Genomic DNA, 20700 nt, shown 5'->3' with positions numbered 1-20700 from the left:
ATCATCACTTGATAGATGAGTGACCTGAGTTCAGCCCCATTAATTAGGTGGCTGTGCTGGAACTCATGGCCAAGGCTATCCTTCAGCGAAGGAAACCCACCTACCACAGGCACTGCCAAGGGTACAATAGGTGGGGGGCACAAAGGAGGTGGTGGCCACATGGCTGAATCTTGGGATCCCCACCTCCATTGGAATGCTCTCTTTACGCTACCGCCTCCCTCTTCCACACACACCCCCCAAAACACATGCAACTCTCCATCTCTATTTCCTCCAGGTCTGGAGGGAACGAAGGTTTGTCCAGCACTAACATTTCCCTGGTGGAGATTGTCATAAATGAAAGGCCTTTTCTCCTTGCGTTGAAGGTTTTGGAAAACCGCTAGAATCAGCCCCATTCCTGCTGCCAAGCAGGCTGACTCTCCAACTGGCCGTGCCAATGAACCGATGGTGCTAGAGTTGGAACACAAAGCATTCTTTGAGAGACTTTTGGTCAGCTAACCATTCACTGTTTTATATTGACGGTGACAATCTTCTACACAGACATTTTCACAATAATCATCATCTTATAATTTTTGTTACCATCTGAGCAATGTTTCAAAGCATTCAAATACCAGATAAAATGTGAAGGATCTCTAACAGCCCTGAAGAAAAAAGTTTTGTCTACTACCGAAGTATTAAGAAGATTCTGATCTTACCGAAAACATTAACAGTTCAGTGAGCAGTCGTGTCCTTGGACATGGATGCTGAGAAATGTATTCGTGTTATTTTCCTTATACCTTTCAGTCTGGCTGGGATTGCAGGTTTTACAATATACTGCTTAGAAGCCATTCCCCATCCTTAAAGGAGAAACTGTCTTACTTGGGCTTGGACTGCAGTTCCCCCAAAACTCTTCTTTAACTCTGCCCAGCCTTTTGAAGAAGACTCCCCTGGAGGCCCCAGATTTCTCCAAAGCCCCTCTGAGGACTTGGAACCCCTGCTGCGCCACACTGTCCGGGTCATTGCTTGGAGGACTAGGTAGTGGTTGGGGGAACAATTCATGAATGAATCACTGCACTCAGGGCCTTTGGGCAAGTCTCTTCCCTCTCTGGTCCCCCAATTTCTCTATGTGACAGGGGTGGTGCAGAGGGTCTCTCAGCTCTGATGGTCAAGGGTTCACGCTGGTTTCTGGTGGTCTGGGATAGGTCTCCATGGTAAGGGGGGCTGGATGTGGGTTCCAGGTACCCATGGGGTGGGTGCAGGGGACTGTTGCAGTTCAGCCTCCTGGTGCCATCTGTGGTGGAACCTCACAGTGGGAAAACAGGGGGGACATAAAAAGCAGAGTGCCGAGGCAGGTGCTGGGGGAGGGGTTGTTCCTTGGGGAGCAGGCAAACCTAGAATTCCTTGACCTCATAAGGAAACAGCTTGGATATGTACAGGGAGGGGTGGCATGGGGGAGGACTGAGCCTCTGGGACATGGGCCAGCATTGCAGAAGAAGGCTTGGAGAGGTGCTGGGGAGTCTGATCTTGCCAAAACTCAAAATTCCATGAGGCTGCCTCTGAGGGGCCCAGAGCCCAAATGCCAGCTCCCTCCCTGTTCTGAAGCTACGCACGTGTCTGGGGACCCACACACCTCCTCCTATTTCAGGAGACAGAGCAGGCCTCACCTCTATTCTAAAAACCCAGCCAACGGCAGTTCTTCTGAGGGTCTTTGTGCATGCTCAAACCAGGGGCCCATCTCTTCTGCTCTCTGGGCGGCCTCCTCTTCTCCACACCATGAGCAAACCTCCTTGGAGAACTGGTCTGTGACCATCACCAGCTGGGCCAGCCAGCCTGAGTCTGAACCAGAGCTGCCCTCCTCTCTGCTCCCTGTCACCAGCTGTCATCTATGGGACCAGAGATAGCACCTCATCTCTCCCCATGCTCCCAGTGCTGGGCCTTCCCGGGCAGGGCACCTCACTTGGCCCCATACTCCACTGGCTGTCTTTGTTTAGAACGTGTTACCACCTTTCCGATCTCCACAGGGACACTTCTTCACTGACCAAGGCCTAGTGACAGTCCAGGCTCCACAGTAGGCTTTGGAAGAACAGCCTTCTGTGATTTCCCCCTCAGTCCCCTGGCCCCCTGTCCTGGGGAAGGGCCCTCTGCACTGCCAGCATACTGAAGCTTACCCAGACGCAAGGGCTCAGAGACTGCCAAGCCTTATTGGAACCCCCAGTAGGCCGCTGGGTCTGGAAGGGGCCCCCGCCTGGCCATCTCCTGGGTCACACGGGGGCTCAGGGGCCATTCAGACAGGAGAGGAAACCCCCAGTGCCCTAGGTGGACGGCAACCCCAGGCGGACACTCGCTGTCTCTGCACGCATCACATGGCGCCCTCTGCCAGTGCCCATTGGCACGCCCAGCCCCTTCCAAGACTGCTTGCTCCTGGAGCGCTGGCGGCCTCCTGGCCCAGTGCCCCATTTCCTCCCGAGTGGAGCAGGGAGGGAGGGAAGCGCTGGGGACTGGCGAGCGCAGGTGCACAGGCCAGCCTGGGCCATGAGGTCAGGGGGCCGGCCTAGGGCACCGGCTCTGCCAGGGCCCCCTACCTTAGGGGGGGCACCCGTTCAAAGCGCTTGCCACAGAGCCTGGCCCGGGACCTGCTCTCCAAGTGCTCGCCTTTAGCCTTTAGGATCGGGCCCCTTCCTGGTGCTCTGGGTCAGTTGGCTGGGGTGCGGTCAGGGAATCCCGGACCCCGGAGCCCAAGGAGAGCGTGGGTAGCACGGACAGCGGGGACAGGGTGGAGCCCACGTAACTTGGGGGGGGCGCTCCACTCGAAGCGCGGCGGCCGGGTCTCGCTCCCACATCCTGGCTGGTTTCTGCCAGTTTCACTCGCACAGCCCCACTCCTCCTCATTTCTCGCCTGAATGCGCCAGCGGGTGACGTCTGGGCTCGTCGGGCCCGCCCTGGTCCCTTGTCCTGGCGAGTCTACGCTTGTTCTTCTAGCACAGAGGCCCCGCTCCTCTCTTGGGTCTAGCCTGAGCACTGCAACCTGTGACGCCTGGGCGCCCCGACCCCGCCCCTTCCCCCGGGCGCGCAGCCCCCCACCCGTTTCCACCAAACTGCAGGCCTGCGCGGCTTTGGCTCCGCCCGTGCCCCGCCCCTTTCGCCTCCAGCCAATCCCTCTCGCCCGTGACTTCTGGGCTCACTGGCCCCGCCCCGCTCACTCCCACGGCCGGACTGGTCTGCGCCGGCTGCTTCCTAGCGGCCTGGCTCCGCCCTGCCCTGCGCGCGCATCCCGTAGACCCCGCGGCTGTGACATGAGAGTGACGCAGGCGTGACGCGGGTGCAGCCGCTCCCGAGGCATTCGCGTTCCCCTCGTCTCGCTCCGAGGCTGTCGTAGCTAGACCTGTGTTGCAGGCCCAGGCCGCCCCCAGGCCTCCGCCGCCCACCATGGACGACTACGCGGTCCTGTCGGACGCTGAGCTGGCCGCCGTGCTGCGCCAGTACAACATCCCGCACGGGCCTGTCGTGGGTACGCGGCGGTGGCGGGCGGGCGGCGGGCGGCGGGCAGCGGGCGGCGGGCGGGCCCCCTCCCCGCGCTAGGCCCTGCGCTCCCCCGACCCCTCCCCGGGCCCCCGCCCGCTGTCCGCCCCTCCTGGCACCCGTTCCCCTGCTTCCCTGCCTGTGCCCCTGACCGCCCGGCGCCCTATGTCTGGCCAGGCTCCACTCGCAAGCTCTACGAAAAGAAAATCTTCGAGTACGAGACCCAGAGGCGGAGACTTTCGCCCCCGAACTCGTCTGCATCCTCTTTCTCCTATCGGTTCTCCGGTGAGGCCCCCGCCCCAGAGCCCCACCTGGTCCCCCATCAGGACAGGGTTTGGGGTATGGGGAGGATGGGGTCTCGAGAGTACGGCAGGGGCACTGGCTGGGAGGGGCAGGGGGAAAAAGGATCCTGGGGCAAATGGTCCTCCCCTCCCATTCAGACTCAGATTCTGCATCTGTGGACTCGGATATGTATGATCTGCCCAAGAAAGAGGACGCCTTACTTTACCAGAGCAAGGGTAAGGCAGCAGTGGGATGGGCCCTGACATCATTCCACTCCCTCGGGGACCCCAGTGTCAGGGAGAACGTGAGACCTCAACCCCACCATCCCTCAGCAGCCCGGGGGTGGGGGGACCATAATATCACCAGCCCCAAATGGGATTCAAATTAAGGCCATTGGGCTAGGTGGGGACACTGTTGCCCCCTCTGCTACCGCTGTCCCCCCTTCCCAAGGCTATAACGATGACTACTATGAAGAGAGTTACTTGAGCACCAGGACTTACGGGGAGCCTGAGTTTGTGGGCACATCCAAGGGCTTCCGCCAGCCCTCTGCTTCGCTCGCAGATGCTGACACCTTTCACCACCAGGTAAGCTTATTGTTGGGCACCTTGCACTGTACTCAGGTACAACCTCAGGGGGTCACGTCTGGATTTGAATAATTCAGAGGGCCACTGGCTGCAAATGGTGGCTCTGAAGCCTCCAGGGAAAGGTGGGGTCAACAGACAGCTGCCTGGCAGGGCCCTCTTTTGGAGGATTCTTCCAAACTATTTGATTAGAGCACATGGAACGTGCCCTGCCCCTGGTCTGGAATCTGGGTTTGAGCTCTGAGAATCCTGGGGCAGAAGGTAGGGTGCAGGCAGCCAGGACAGTCACCAAGCAGTGGCCAGGCCTCACGGACATAAGGCCAGGAATTCAGAAGAGTTCTGGAGCGGGGCAGGGCCTTGGCCTTGAAGCACTGGTCAGACTGGGCCAGCCAGGGAAGTTTGGACTGAGAGCTGTGACAGGGCCACGCTGAGCCTGCCAGTCAGTCTCTTCACCCTGACCCTTCTTTAGGTTCGTGATGACAGTCTCTTCTCTTCCGAAGAGGAGGGCAAGGATAGGTGAGTAGTGGAGAGGGCCAGGGACCGGGACTGATTCTGGGCCCAAGCCCTCCTGGCCCATCTGCTCCCCTCTTTGCCTCAGGGAACGCCCCGTGTATGGCCGTGACAGTGCCTACCAGAGCATCGCGCACTACCGCCCCGTGTCCAACATCTCCAGAGGCTCCCTGGGCCTGTCCTATTATCCCACATCCTCCTCCACCTCTTCTGTGTCCTCATCTTCATCTTCTTCCCCTTTGTGGCTCACCCGCCGTGCCATTCGGCCAGAAAAGCAGGCCCCTGGGGCTGGTCTGGGCCAGGACCGCCAGGTCCCACTCTGGGGCCAGCTGCTCCTGTTCGTGGTGTTTGCTGCCTTCCTGCTCCTCGTTTACTATTCCATGCAGGCTGAGGATGGCAACCCCTTCTGGACGGAGCCCTGAGGGTCTGGCTGGCTTCATGGCCAACTGCCTTAGGAGTGTTTGTTGGGGGCGGGGGTGGGGTTTTTCTGTGTGTTCTAGCTTGGGAGCACCCGGCCTGGCCTGGGGCAGTGCTTGCTCCCCCTGCCTTGTCCTGCCTTGTCCTGCCTTGTCCTGCCTTGTCCTGCCACGGAGGCAGCAGGCCCGGGCCCTCTGCAGCATGGTGGGCCTGGGCTGGCCTACCTCTGGAGCCTCCTGGCCCTGCTTGCCTCTGACCCTTAGGGCCCAGGAGAGCAAGACCCTTCTCCTGGAGAGAACATGGTTGTTGTCATTGCATGCCTTCTGTTTGTCGTCACCTCGTTGGGGGGATTAACCAAAGGCCACCCTGACTTTGTTTTCGTGGACATAAAATAAAAAGACCGTTTATTTTTAATGCCTGGGCTCTTCCTGCTGGGGGAGGGGTCGGACTCCCCAGTCTGGGGCCTCTGCCCTGGGTCTCCAGGGTCACCACCTGGCTTTGTCTGTTCTCCCTTTTTGCTCTGGGCTTTTGATATGGATCGCTTGTTACCTATAGACACTTGGTGCTTTGCTTGTGGAGTCCACTCTCTGACTCATTACCCAGAGCTCTTATAGCTGCTTATAAAAACAATTGTGGCCCCGTGGGGTGCAGAAAGCCCCTGGAAATGGAGGTGAGGCTGCATTCACCATGCTGGCTTTGGACATCGTAACTGGGAAGAGCTGACTCCACCCTCCGTACCCAAGGGCAGCACGTGCTTGGTGGGCTGTTTCTCCTGGAAAGCTGCTCGTTTAATGACAGGGGAAGGTTCCCAGTTCTCTGAAATGCCCTGTTCCCTCTGAGTATCTCGACTCCTCATCTGACAATATTCTCACTCATCACCGGGTGTCCTGCCATGGATAGTCTTCAGGTTGTACATACATAATTTTTAAATGGCGCTAAGGAAACCCAGGGTAGGATGTCTCGCGAGGCCAGGCCGCCTGTTGGTATGCTGCCAGCAGAGGGTGGGAAGGTACGGAGCGGCTGGCATCTACTCCACATAGGCAGGCGGGACGCAGAGGTGGGGCTGGGCTTCCCGGACAGGCGGGGCCCTGGCATCGGTCCCTTTCACCTCTGGCTCCTTTGCTACAGGTGGGAGGACGCAGCCAACCCCAGTGTTTCACCTGGCACAGTGCCCGAATAGTGTCAGCATGTGCGCCCAAGGTCTCCTGAGCCTCTCGGGCTCTCGGCTGTCTGTGGCCACACAGCAAACTTGGGTCAGGGGTCAGGGCTGGGTCTGGGACTCCTCTACCGCCAGCTCCTGGCCATTTCACTTTGCTGCACCCTGGAGTTTCCCCACATTTGGGGAGGTGTTTTCCTAAAAGTAACATGTTTTTCGTGCATTTTAAAATATACCAAGAAAATGAAAGAAATTCTGTTTCTCACCACTTCCACAGCTGCAGCCTCTGTTGTTTGCTACGAGCCACTCCCACCTGGCTCATCTCCCAGTGCACGGCCACCTGGGCCGTGGACTCCTCAGGCCCCAGTCTCTGCCCGTCGCCATCCCAGTGCAAGGGCTGAGACCCGGATGCTCCTTGGTGGGGGTGGTAGGCAGGGGCAGAGGATGCTGTCACGCCAGCAATAAAAGACGCTGATGGTCAGATCAACGAGCCCGAACGAGGGGGAGGGGCAAAACAAGTAGGTCGCCAGTGTGCCAGACCCCAGAGGGTCACAGTGACAGCTTGTTTCAGCAGCCGATCCCAAATCAAGTATGTTAGGCGAGAACCCCACAAGCACTACCCCGGATTGCTGTTGGCCGAGAGAGGCAAGCGGAGGCTAGCGAACCCCCTGTGGGGCCTGGGGAAGTGGCAAGGTCGACATGCCAATATAGCTCGGGAGCAGCTGGGGTGGAGACAAAGGATAGCACGAGAGGAGGGGGAATGGGCTTGGGGCATCCCAAGGGAAGAGATGGCGTGGCTTCTGGTTAGAAAGACCCTTTTAAGTCTCTAGTCCTCCATCTGTTGCAGGAAGGTGGCTAGGTAGATGGGTGCTCGATAATCACTGTGGTGTCTGGCATGAGAAAAGTAAGGGAAGAGGTGATGCCCGTATGACATAGTCTCCCCCTCTTCATTCATTTATTCCCCAAGGGCAGCAACAGCCATTCATCGCCACGTGGCAGATGGACTGCTGAGGGCTCCACGCCAAGGGGCCCTGCGCCTCCCCTAGGCCTCCCCCTTAGGCTTGACGCTAGGCCTGAGGGGTCTGTGCACCCCCACTCCATGCTCCGAACCTGACCCCCACAGCCCTGGAGCCCCATGAGGGCAGCCAGGTGCTCCTTAGTACTCTGGATGCCACAACCCAAAGCCTTTTGAGGGCTCTGTGGGCCTGCAATTGAACCCCAGACTCGCAGGTCTGCACCTAGTGTTTTTACCAGGGCTGCGGGGCTACCTCCCTTGAGAGCTCCAAGGGGGCCCCCCTCCCAAAAGCACCACATACAGCAACTGAGGGCTCCAGGCCCATCGCCCCCCTCCCTGTCCTGCCCAAGGGCTCCAGCCGTGCTGAGGTCACAGCAGGGGCAGCATCCGCCTGTGATCCAGCACACCTCAGCTCCCCTGCCACTGAGAGAGCCACCTAAGTGGGGCCTTGCCAGGGTGGCAGGCAGGGCAGAGTGTGTGGCCTGAGTGGATGTAGCGGGAGCAAAGCTGTGTCCCTGAGAGGTGACGGGGTGGGGGCGCTCTGCAGGCAGAGCAAACAGGGAGCCTCGAACACCTGCTCCTGACCCTACCCCTCAGCCTCTACCCCTTCCGTGGGCCCAGGGAAAGCTGCAGACAGCACGGGGCAGGCCCAGAGGTGCCCCTGCCTTGACTCCAGCACTGTGCCACAGCGAGCTGTTTGTGCTAGAGAGGGTGCCTGCTGGACTAGTTGGGTCCCAGAACTGAGCAGGCAGCATCTAAGAGCACAGCCCAAGAAATACACATCCTGTGGCTCCATGAGGATGTGCCGCCTGGGCCGCAAGGGCCTTAAAGGAGTGGAAAGTGGCGCTGGATCTGCAGTTACTGCACCTGGGCTGGGCTGCTGCCCCAGGGTCTGGGGGCCAGTCTCTGGCGATAACTCCGCCCCCAAGGAGGCAGGACACACCCCTGGGCCACCACCTCTCTCCCTTCACTCAGGCTGGGAGTGGAGGGAGGCGGGTACATCCCGCTGCCCAGCTGGACAGGGGACAGGAGGCAGAGCCACGCCCGGAGAGGTCCAGAATCACTGGGGGGATAGAGGTTGGTATGAGTCACTTCCTACCCCCCTAGCCCACAGGGCACCCAGGACTCTGCACCCATGGGGCAGCCCACCCTCCCCTAGTCACCCTGAGCCTCCTGGCCCCTCCCCGGGCTGGCCCCTCCAAGAGGAAATGGTCCTGCGTCTCCTACTCCCAAGCCCCTGACAGGTGGAGCCTGCACGTAGACGGCCCCAGAGCTGAGCCGAGCTACCCAGGAGTCCCTGCCTGCTCCACGGACACCATGTCACGCCCGGGCACCGTGACCCACGTGGGGCGGCAATGACAGAACATGGCGAGCTGGGGGGAGCGGCCCCTGGGGATCACCCTCGCAGAGCATACAGGACAGGCAGGGGCAGGAGGGCCTGGCACTGGGGTACAGTCTCTGCCACGGGCTCCACTGGAGGAGCTGCAGCTGGCACCAGGAGGAGGAGTGCCCGCCGGAACCCCATCCTGCTGGGGGCAAATGGCAAGGGGCCTGGACCCCCACTGAGCAGGCCCCCGAGGGCCCCGTGGCTGCTAGGAGGACACAACGAGGTGCAAGGCCCAGGCAATCGGCTGGATCACACGTAGGGTGAGGAGGCCTGGCCACCCACCCAGAGCCAGCGGGGTGGTCGACCAGGCCCGCCAGTCCCCACGCCCGAGCCTTGCTCTCCAACAGGTGCCAGGAACAGAGGCGAGGTCCCGGGCAGGCGCCCCGCCCAGGCCGGCCCCAACTTACCTACTAAGACGGGGAGGGGACGGCTGGTCACCCCACTTGGGAGCAGCCCCGTGTCCTGCAGGTCCTGGATCTGCTGAGCCCAGGCAGAGCAGGGAGAGGGCAGAGCTGACCACCGCGACCCCACAGCCAGCCTCCCTCCTGCCCCGGCCACACTTCTGCGCCCACCCAACCCTCCCTGCTGCCTATCCCCCCAGGAGGCTGGGAGGGACCCAGGTGGAGAAAGGGGAGTGCCAGCCCCTCAAGATGGGGCCGCCGCCACCACCACCCACCGACATTGAGGGGGCCCGAACATTTCAACAGGGCAACTTAAGTCTGGGGACTCCTTGGGTTTCCCCAGGGCCCCCGGCACGAGCAGCCACATCCCACTGCAGGGCACAGGGCCACATGATCCAGAGCAGCCCTCTGGGAACCCCAACAGAGCCAGTGGGCCAAGGAGGGGGTGGCCAGAGAGTTGGGGTCCGTGAGTGTGCGGGGTGCAGGGTGCCGGCCTTGGGGACCTCACGTGCACTGGGTGCTCTGCGGCTCAGGACAGTCTCATCTCACTCCAGGGCCCTGGGCCCATCCCAGCTGTGGACACGTCCCCCGAGGGCTGGGCAGCCATGGACACCAGCCCCTTCCTCAGCTCCAAGGCGTCTCCAGGGACGGCGTTCCCTGGCAGAGGACACAGGCCTGCTCGGCGATTGGGCTGGCTTCGGCCATCTCCCTGATGAGTTGTGGTGTCACGGCAGGTCCCTGACAACCCAGCGAGGCTGCAGCCAGGGGAGCCGGGCTGAGGAATCCTCTGAGCGGTGGGTGGTGTAGAGGTCGCCCTTGGGTCAGCATGATGGCTGCAGACAGGCCAGGCACAGACATCTGCGCTCAGCAGGAAGACACCCGGGTCCTTGGGCAGAGAGGGAGGAAGCCACACATGGGCACTGAAGGTGGGTGGGACAGGGTCTGCCCGTGGCCGGGTCTGCCCGTGCTCACAGCAGGCCACTTAAGGAGCAGCCCCAGGCAAGGGCTGTGCAGCCGGGTGAGGGAGGACCCAGTGCCCGTCCTGCCACGCACAGACCTCGAGGGAGGCAGGCAGCCCCCACGGACTCCGGCCCAGGGCCGACGGTCAGCCAGGGGCTCGGCTCAGGCACAGGTCAGCACGTGGTGAAGACGGCAGTCAGATGGCCCAGGACGGACGGCTGCACTGGGCCTGAGCGTCTCCAGGAGAACCCCGGGGCCCTGTGGCTTGACCTCCAGGGTGACAGGTGTCCCCGGGAGCCATGACAAGGATCCCTCGGCAAGGACAGGAAGCGCCATCGTGGTCTCTGCTTCTGCTACTGGCAGAAGGACAGCACGGCTCCCCAGAAACTCCCTGTCCGTGGGTTCAAGCAGCACACGGCAGCCTTGCATGGTAGGTACCAGGAACTGTCACCCCGGGCCTCAGCGTTGCCCAGCAGTGAGAGCCACAGGAAAAGCACTCACCGCTCACACAGCTTTGGTGACACATTCAGAGCCAGCAAATGAGCCATCGCCATGGGGAATTCACCTCTGAGCCCCAGCCGGGCAGGATGGGGCTGGCAAGTCTCCATGGAAACGATGGAGATGCACGTGGCAGTCTCCAGCCACAGTGGGACCTCCTTCCTGGAAGACTGGACTCGGCTGCGCCCCCAAGGCTGCCCGCCTCAGCCCCCAGAGGCCAGCCCAGGGCTACCTGATACCATCATTGAAAAAAGGGGTGCAGCCCTGCACCTCCACAGGGCGGCCCCGCCTCTCCACTCCCCGCCCCACCCTACTTCAAGGCCACAAGTTGGAAGGCTGGAGGCCAGGGGAGGGGGAGAGGAGGGTCCTTGCCTGTGTGCAGGGAGAGGTCACCCTCGCCTCAGGCAGAGCAGTGGCCCCTGGGGAAGGGGAAGAGGTGGGACAGGACACAGCTACAGGTTGGGGACATTCAGGTCCGGGAGCTTCCTGGGGCCCAGGCCTGGGTAGGCACTAACAGGGTGCTGGCAAGGGCTGCCGTGATGAGAAAGAACTTCCTGTCCCTATGCCCCGGGCTGCCCGACTAGCGGGGACTGCCACCAGGCGGCGACCCCCCTGCAAAAACAGAGAGCACACACCGGGCTTCATGGGCCACCCGGGGCCTGTGTCGCTCATTTTCTTTCTTTCTCCGGCTTTTTGTGTGCTTTGTCTGCAACGCCTCAGAGACAAAGAGCCTCTCTCTGCCCTCATGCACACAGGCCCCGCCCGTCCTGGTCCAGGGGCTAGGACTCGCCACCCGTGCTCAGGTAAAGGATACGCTTCTTCTTGAGGGGCCTGCATGGGACCAGGGGCCCGTCCTCCTTGACAGCCAGGTTCAGGGACAAGGACACTCCTCAGAGCCATCTCATTCTCTAGGAAGGAAACACCCGATGCCCTAGCAGGTGTCATCACCGCCTCCGGCACTGTCCCAGGGTTGATGTCTGTGACCCATGAAAATAAGGAGGAGGTGAGGGAGTGTCGCCGAGATACGAAGTGATGAAGAGACTGTGCCTTCCATCTGGGGCCGCTCTCCCCTCGCTGCTCTCTCCCCCCTGGCTCTGGGGAAGCCCCGCTCTGAGCAGCCCTGTGGCCAGGCCCCATGGGGAGGCACAGAGGCCCCCCACCACCCACCGCAACCACAGCCACAGGACAATCTGGGAAGTGCGGGCCCTGCCCCAGCCACCCGGACATGGGATTATCTTGGAAGCAGATCCTGTCCCCCCAGGCAGGACATCTGGCAGCGGCCCAGCTGATAACTTGACTGCAGCCTGCGACAGATCCTGAGCCAGAACTGCCCAGCCAAGCCCTCAGGCCTGCTGTCCTTCTGCCTCTTGGGAGATGACAGGATATCACAAGCCTTAGTCCCCCAAAGGTGCGGTGCTGGCGTAGCTTGTGATGCAGCGAAGGGGACACTTACACGAAGTGAAACGGAGAAAGCCACGCGAAGGAAGCAAGAAGCCCCAGAAGCCAGCAGGAAAGGCCTGGAAAGTCCGATGACACGAAAACTAAACTCGGCTGCCTGACCAAACCCAAACCCCAAACCACACCGCCGAGAGACAGCGGACAAAATGGGGAAAAAATAGCGGCAACATGTGACTCAGGGCTCCTGTCATTAACACGTATAGAGAGCAGACCAGTCCACAGGAGACGTCGCGATGACCCAACTAGAAAGGGGGGCCGAGTGGGGGGACTGCAGAAAACAAAAGCCGAAGGCTACTCCCTCGGCTGTTCCCACGGCCACAACATGGCATGCCGAGGTGCTGGGGTCCCGGAGACAGACGCCGCCCAGCAGCTGGCTCTGCGGGTCACCTGCCACTCCCACTAGATGACAGGTCACCATGGTGCGGAACGAAGACGGCCCACTGACCGCTGCAAAGACTCGCGGTGCCCGGCCGTGAGTGGGTCTCCGCAGCATCGCCCAGGAGCCGGGACACCCCCTTGGTCAGGAACTTGCGCAGGAAAGGAGGAGGCTTCCCGCCGCCCAGGGCCAGCCGCGCCCACAGCCCAGGCGAGCGGCAGGGCAGTTCCCGGGCAGGCGACCTCCTCTACGGTCTCTCGGTGCCCCCCAATCCATCTTCTCGGGCTCTGGGCCCACGTTCCTTTCCTATCCCCAGCTCGGCCATGGGGTCTTTCCTGTGCCTCCTCAGAGAGCCCTTTCCATGTCCAACCTCCCGCACACTTCTGATCCCTGCCCCTCCCTCCTACCCATCCAGCCTTTCCCAGCTCCTCTCTGGGAATTGCTGAGCTCCTGCAGAAACCTGACACCTGCCCCTCCTGGCTGCGGACTTGGCCCTCCAGTGGATCCAGGCGGACTGCCGCTCAACTGGAAGCGTGTTCTCTCTCGAGGCTAGCACCCTTCTGACACCTCCCAGACCTGTGGGGACCCTGTACAGGACCCAGCCCCAGGTGGGGCAGGTGGCGCTCCCCTAAGAGCTTCGGGCTTCGAAGTGGTGCTTCTCTCACAGAGGGGTCCCTGCAGCAGCAGCATCTGCGTCCCGCTGGAGGCAGCTTGTTGGCGTCAAACATTTTCAGGCCCCACGTAGGCTCTGCAAAATCAGAGACTGTGGCAGGGTTTGGGGGTGGGGGTAGCGAGCTGGGTGTGAACAAGCCCTGCGGGTGTTCTCATCACCTGCACCCTCCAGCCTGAGATCCACAGGGATGGATGGTTCCCAATCACCCCGCAGCCGGCGAAGCCCTGTGCTGTCTCTGCAGGGCTCACCTGGACCTCCCCAGGTGAAAGGAGGCAGGAGCAGCTGACAGTCGCGGCCACGGGTGCTCTTGGAGACAAACAGGTGTGGTGGATCAGGATTCCCTCCATGACGGGCCAGCCCACTCAAGTGACACAGGGAAGACTGTTACTTCCTGCCTTCCCACCTCCAGAAGCATGGACAGACATGTCTGGCTGACAGCACCTTCCCGGGTGACTGTCACCAGCTTTGCCCCCCTCTCCCTCTCGTGTGTGTGTGTGTGTAATCCAAACAACTGTCTAGACACACTGTGCTGGCGGTGGAATGAGCAAGGGGTGTGTTTGGGGGGGCCTTTCGAATCCTCGGAAGGTGGAACCTTCCAGGAGTGGGAGCAAGGCAGCTCTCAGAGGTCAGAACTAGGCGGGCCGAAGACAGAGTGACCGTGCCCTCTGACTTCCAGGTGGAGCTGCTGCCCTCCTTACCCCCTCACCGGGTCCTGGGACCCCAATGCACGGTCCCTGGCCCTGTAGGGCCAGACACCGTCAGGACGGTGGGGGAAGTCCTGCCACGAGCGGCGGAGGGGCGTCCGGCAGAGTCCACAGTCTCCTGAGGCCGGGACTCGGTTACTGGTGGCTTCTCTCCGTGCAGAGGGCACTGATCTCCGGTCTCAGGAACGCAGATTCTGGCCGGGTATAGGAAACGGAGGGGCGGAGAGCAGGGACCCGGGGTCCGGGCGTCATCCCGGCGTGTCGAGCCCCGCCCCGACCGCCCCCGCGCTCCCCTCCCCGCCTGGCGTCCGCAAGGCCTGGGACTTCCGCCCCGCCCGCCGCTTAGCACCGCCCCCTCTTCCCGCGCTCCGCCTCCGACCAGACTCGCGACCAACCAGCCCCAGGCCGCCCGGGAAGCCCAGCCCCTCGGGCCTGACCGACACTTCTTCTGTCCAATCAAAAGTAACCGTTCCCCCGCGCGCCCCTCTCGGCTCCGCCTTCGCGAGCTCTGGACCTGGCAGTCGGGGGCGGGGCTGTGGACCTTGGGCTCGTAGATGTCCCCTCGGGTGGTGCAGGGACTCCGCATTGAGAGCCGCGCGAGTCGTCCTGTCTGTGTACGTTAAATCCTGCCTGTGTGCTTTTCGTTCGAACTTGCAGTTCGAAGAGAAATTCACAGGAAGTTACCTGGAAACGTCCGAGAGGCCAGGGCCCTTCCCGCAGTTCCCTCAGCGTCAGCATCTTGCACATCTAGTGCGGTCACACCCAGGAAATGGCAAGGGTGCCATCCGAGAGCTGGTCGCGCTTTCAACTGTGTGTTAGTGTGTGTGTGTGTGTGTGTGTGTGCATGTGTGTGAGCACGCGCGTAGCTCCGTGCAGTTCCCCCAGGCGTGCAGATTCAAGTGACCGGCGCCGCCGTGAGCGCCCAGCCTGTCCCCTCAGAAGGATCTCTCCCCTTTACTTTTCATAGCCACAGCCTCTCGCCCTCCTCCTGCCGACCATGGCAACCGCTATTCTATTCTGGTCCCAATAGTTTCGTCATTGGAAGATTGTTGCCTAAATGGAACTATGTAGTACGCAACCCGGGGTGAGGTTTTTTTCACTCCCATGATGCCCTGGAGATCCGTCCAAGCTGTTGCTGGGATCCACAGTCCTTCCTTGGTATTGGGGGCTACAGACCTTGGTGTGGGTCAACCAGTGTTGGTTCAAGCATTGCCCGCTGAGGGGCGCCCGCTTGCTCCTTTTTAGGCTTTTAAAAATAAACCTGTTGTGAACATTCGTGCACAAGTTTTCCTGTGATCACGGGTTTCCATTTCTTTGGCATAAACGCCCAAGAGAGAGGTGGCCGAGTCCTATGGAGGTGGATGTTTAGCTTTAAAACAAACCATCGAATTGCCTTTCACAGTGGCTGTGGCGTTTTACATTGCCACCCTGCATACTTTTAAAGCACATGATGAAACATTTTACGAAACAACATTAAGATTGTTAACAATTTTGTTTTTCTTCTAACTACGTTTTCCTGTTTTACTTAGCCATGTATCTTTGAGATCCTTCCATGTCCGTACACAGAAGTGTAGCTCACATCTTCTCTGGCTGCTTGGGATTCGATAGAATACATGTACCATCATTTACATAATGAATCCCCAGTCGATGTACTGTAACGTGTCTTTGTTCCTTTTTCTTCTGTTTATATTAATGCTGCAACTACCAGCATGAACATGTGTCAATTTCCCACTAGGACAGTTTCCTCTAAGCACAATTGCCTGGTCCAAATCTATGGGTATTTAACATGTTAACAGACACTAGGTATACATCTCCCCAAGGGACAGTGTCATACACTAGAGCTGTTACATATGTTGTTAGGTCGGATCTCAGTTACATACAGTGCATCTGTTTCTCAGCCTCTCTAAAGACTAGGCTTGCTGGTTTGGGCTGCCTGCCTGGTAATGTAAGTGGGCGCATCCACGCATGCGCATCCTGTGCGCATCGCACTTGTAGAGCCGCCTCCCGCGGTCTCTCCTGCAAATCGGCTCCGTGGCCTAGCGTCCCTGTCCCTACCACTCGTGAAGGCACGCTGAAGCCCGAGAGGGGTCACTGCCTAAGGTTTCTGCCAGCCGAAAAGCAAAAGCATGGCACCTGTCCCCTCCAGTGGCTTGCTGCTGGCCACCAACGACTACTACAGGCGCCACCTGGGCTTCTCTTCCAGTAACGGGTCCTGTGGAAGTGCCGAGTACTCTGGGGAAGAAGACTTCCCCCACACCTTCGTCTATCCAAGAATTACCCATGTCACTGGTGGGCGAGTTTCTTTTTAAGAAATTCCACTTTGTCCTTCATGGACATGGAGTTGGAGTCCCCAGAGACCTCAGAATCTCCCCAGGCCTCCAACAGCATGATCACCTGTGACCTGGCTCGGGAAGCCACAAGGAAGCAGCGTTGTGGCCAGCCCAGCAAATCCAAGGCCCGCCCCCGTCCTGAATGGCTACCACCAACCACAAGACTTCCAGAGGCGCGGGGCTCTTTCCAGCCCCTTTCCCCGCAGCCCGCCCCATAGACTAGGCGCGCTGCGGTGAGTAGAAGCAGTTGGGTTGATTAATATCAAAACAGCAAAATTCCTGAAAGGAATCTGAGAGTCTCACTCTTTACTGTCCTATCCACACGCAAGCCTTCCTGACACCCGTAACCGTGTGTCTTGCACCAAGCAGAAAATAAATAAGCAGCAGGAAGAAAAAAAAGAGCATACCTTTTGATAGGACCCAATTTATTAAATTCTCAATTGATTCTGGGTTGTGTATGGTAGACACAAAGGTCTTCCACGCAATGAGAAGTGTTTACTTATGTTGTGTAAATGTTGAGGTAAGGGAGGGGAATCCCTGGGGAAACAGAGCAAGTGACCTCAGAGTGTGACTGGGGACTCGGGCTGCGGCTGGGACCCGGCTAGGTTCTCAGAGTTAATGCGCCTCAGAAGGTGACAGAGAACTCAGACCCCACCTGAATGCAGTGCTTTTGAAGGGTCACCTCCATGGTAAAGGAAGGACGGGGTGTAAAAAGAAGCGGGTTCATCCAGCGTGTGTCTGAGTGAGCAGCCCGGGAACTCCGCCACCCTCAGTGCCAATAAGCAAGGGCACCTTTCCCCGGGGGCTGCAGGCAGAGGGGCTTCCGCGAACTCCTGGCTGAGAGAGGAACTGCCCCCCATCCTGGAGTACATGTGGGCTCCTGGCAGAGCAAAACCGCCCTCCCTGCAAGGGGCCTGCGCATCCCGGGCCTCATGCCCAGCACTCCCAGAGGCCCCGCTGAAGACGGGTCAGCAATCTCCGCCTTCATGGAGAATCGGGAGGTCTGTCAAAGAGAGGGTTAGCCCCGTTGATCCCAGGGCGTACCTTCACAGGCCAGATAACGTAATTTCCATCAAGGCTGTGTCTGCTGCATGCCCGGTCTCATCCATGCCATCCTCGTGGCGCCCTAGGAGGTTGGTAGCGGTGTCAACCCCATTCCCCGGATGAGGAAATGAGGAAAACACGACACAGAAGGGTCAAGTAGCTTGTTCTGAATCACTGGCTAGCAAGTGGCCTAAGTAGCGTGTGGATAGAGGATGATGGGCGCCAAGCCGGGCCCCCTTTGCAGGCTCTGCTCTACAGCTCTCAGTCGGAGACTCGGAGCTTCCAGGGCTCTAAACGTGGTGAGTGTGGCCATCGGTGTGTCCTGAAGGCTTTGAGGTGAGCCCAGGGGACTATCCCCCAAGCAAGGAGGGTGACAAAAAGAACCACCCTCTACTTTTGCGCTTAATGAGGGAAAATATGAAAACACAGGTTGACATTGCCTTTGAATTCTCATGAGATCAGAGAGCAGTTCTCAGGGATATTTACACATTGTTTGCAAGTTCCTGAATCTTCTGAGATGTAACAAAATATACAAAAGAAGGAATCATAAAAATAGAAATAATTTTCAAAGCCCTGGCAGATTTTAAAAAATGTTCTAGAAGTTCAAGAACATAGTCATTGCAATAAAAACCTCAACAGATGGATTAAGGCACAAAGAGATGACACCGAAGAATTGGTGACGCGAGAGATGGTGCCTTGGACCTGGGTGGCATCCTGCCCTGTTCGGCCTCTTCGCTGCTGGTGCTGCTTCCACCTTCCCCGAAAGCCTGCGGCGGCCCCTCCTCGGGCATCCGGGCTCTGGCTCCTCAGTGCCCCTCATCCTGGCTTCTAGGCTTCCGAGGACGCCAACCTCTTTCTTTCTTCCCCTCCCTTGAAGGGGGGCAGCTTCTTCCCGTATTATCTGTTCCTTTGGAATCCCTTTTGGCATTCAGCCCCCCAACACTTGAGTAACCAACCCCTCACATTCCACTTCCACTTCCTCGCCTCTCAGCTCAAGTCACAAGCTGAGAACTTCCACGAGAGCCCTAAAAATTCCCTTACATCCCGTATCTGCAGGACCGACGGCCGAAAATCAAACACAACGTTCAACCGTGTGGGTTACGGAATCCCAATGCGATTCGAATTCCCAGCCTCTCCACGTCTCTCATGTAGGACAGTAGTTGGAGGAGTGGGGTCCTGAAAGTTGGAAATGGGACGTCTGATTGGCATCAGTTGAAGCTGACCTTTGGGAAGTCCCGAGTCCCTCTGAGCCTCCCTTGCTGATGATGTAAGGAAGTAGCTTGCCCTCCCGTGCGTGGGGACTGGCGTTCCACTGCCCAAGCACTCTCATTACCTCACTTGGGCAGGTCCCCTGCAAGGGGACACCCGTTGTCCTTGAGACCCTTTGCAACCACCCCCTGTCGTCATTAGATAAAACTAGGGTCCAATCACGGCATGCTCCAGGGGGACAGCCATATGCTAGCTAGAGCCTGGGCTTCTTTTCTCTTAGCTCCTGCGCCCCCTAGTGGAATCCTGTGTTCTTGCTCTGCTTGTTCTGTAACTGCTGTTTGTCCTCCTCACCAAACAAGGGATCCCACGTAGGACCATTTCAGGATTCCTGAATTCCAGGCCACTACTTTTCTGATCCCAAGCATAGCCCAGAAGGGCATGGTACCACGGTGGGGAGGTAGACCATACCATTTCTGATGGCAGCCACACCCGGGCTGGTGTCTGTGGGCGGGAACACTCTGGCTGGAGTCCAGACTGCACTTGATTTGGAGGTCTGAGTCGCTGCATCACCTTCCTTCCCCTTTAGGACTCCGGGAGGGCCTGGACTGCACACCTCTGCCACCACCCTTACCTGCACCTCCACCCACCGCCACCCTCCCCTGCCCTGCACCCCTACACCTCCACCGCCATTACCACCCCAACCCCGCTCCACCCTAGCATCCTGGCCATACCTCTGGCCTCCATTTCTGGTCAGCCTGAGGGTAGGAGCAGTGCCCTTGTCCGACTCTTTCCTGGGGCCCAGGGCCGCTGCCTTCCCTTTTCCGCCTGAGTGCCAGGTCCCACGAAACCAGCCAGGCTCCATCCAGCCTCGCGCGGGTGCAAGTTCATCCCTCCGCCGATGCCTTTTGCATCCCGCTGGTCGCTGGTGGCGCTGATTGGCTGAGGCCCAGTGAGTGACGGGACAATACCCAATGGCGTAGCCCAAGCCTCCGCCCTCGCGTGGATTGTAGCCCGGGCAAGCGAGGGCTACGGGCTCAGTGCCAGCGGGGCGGGCGGAGCGCGGGCCTGCCAGAGGCTGTGTGTCATGGTGGGTAGGGGGCGAACCAGTAGGGCAAAGGCGGTTCGGAGAGGGCGGCGAGCAGCCAGGGTTGCAAACGAGGGGCGGGCTGGGCAGGGAGGGGGAAAGGCAGCCCCCATTCTTCTCTGAGCCCTGACAATCCCAGTGAGGCTGGAGAAGAGCTGGGGTAGGCAGGGGGCCAAGGCAGAGGCTGGGGAGGAGAAACTGTCCAGGAAGACAGAGCAGCTCCCAATGAGGACATTTCAATGGCACTTTTAAAATCCTGGCCATAGCCCTGAGACAGATACTAGCCCCATCATCAGCACCGTCATCCCTTTTAATAGATGAAACTGAGGCAAAATGGGTTACCCATGACCACGCTCCAAGGAGCAGGGGGTACCCTCCGTGTGCGCCACTCTTCCATGGGAGGGAATGAGAGCAGCAAGGAGACGTTCTTAAGACTCAGGGGCAAGAGCGCCAGGGTCCATGGCCCCAGGACAATTATGTAAAATTCAGAGCCTACACTGAGTGTGCCCGCCCCACCTCTCCTTGGCTGCTCTGTGAGCTATGCCTGGGCCAAGCTGGCCACAGGGCCACTCCTTTCTGTGAGTGATCATGGCCACTCTCAATGCTTATTACTAGCTATGTTCTTCTGTTCTTGTCCAGCACCTGTGGGGGGCCTGAATTTGGGCTTTTGGAATGGTATTTGAGTCATGGATGTTATTCGTCAGTTTAGGCTGCCACAATGTGCTCGTGTGCAGCTTCTGCTTTAGGTATCACCAGATGAGGGAATTTTACACCTGAATTTAAACAGATGTGGTGCTAGTACATGGCCTCACATTCTGCCTTGACTGCTCCCAATGGCTCATAGTAGTGCTTTTTGGATGTCATAGCAGTCATCTCATTCACTCCTCACAAAAGTTTAAACACACACTCAAAAGGATAGAGAATTACGTGATCCAGCAATCCCACTCCTAATACTTGTGAAAAGATATGTCCACATACTTGAATACAAATGTTCTTAGCACTATGACAAAGTGAAAACTCAAACATCTATCAACTGACGACTGGGTAAAATGTGGTCTATACAAAGGATGGACTATTCTGTGGCCTTAAAAAGGAATGGAGTTCTGGCACGTGCCACAAC

The 20700-nt window shown here is 59.0% G+C and overlaps 1 protein-coding gene across 1 annotated transcript; it reads left to right on the top strand.

Annotated features, from left to right (window-relative positions):
* The first annotated feature begins 3273 nt into the window (after positions 1–3273).
* EMD (emerin) lies at positions 3274–5699 on the top strand. The gene is made up of 6 exons (XM_036227155.1): positions 3274–3484; positions 3673–3780; positions 3936–4013; positions 4228–4361; positions 4828–4874; positions 4957–5699. The coding sequence occupies exons 1-6, from the start codon at positions 3403–3405 to the stop codon at positions 5288–5290; spliced, it is 783 nt and encodes a 260-aa protein (XP_036083048.1). The 5' UTR covers positions 3274–3402; the 3' UTR covers positions 5291–5699.
* The last annotated feature ends 15001 nt before the right edge of the window (positions 5700–20700 follow it).

Source organism: Rousettus aegyptiacus, unplaced genomic scaffold (assembly GCF_014176215.1).
Source record: "Rousettus aegyptiacus isolate mRouAeg1 unplaced genomic scaffold, mRouAeg1.p scaffold_m13_p_9, whole genome shotgun sequence".
Lineage (NCBI taxonomy): Eukaryota > Metazoa > Chordata > Mammalia > Chiroptera > Pteropodidae > Rousettus > Rousettus aegyptiacus.
This window is presented reverse-complemented; position numbering and strand designations above follow the sequence as displayed.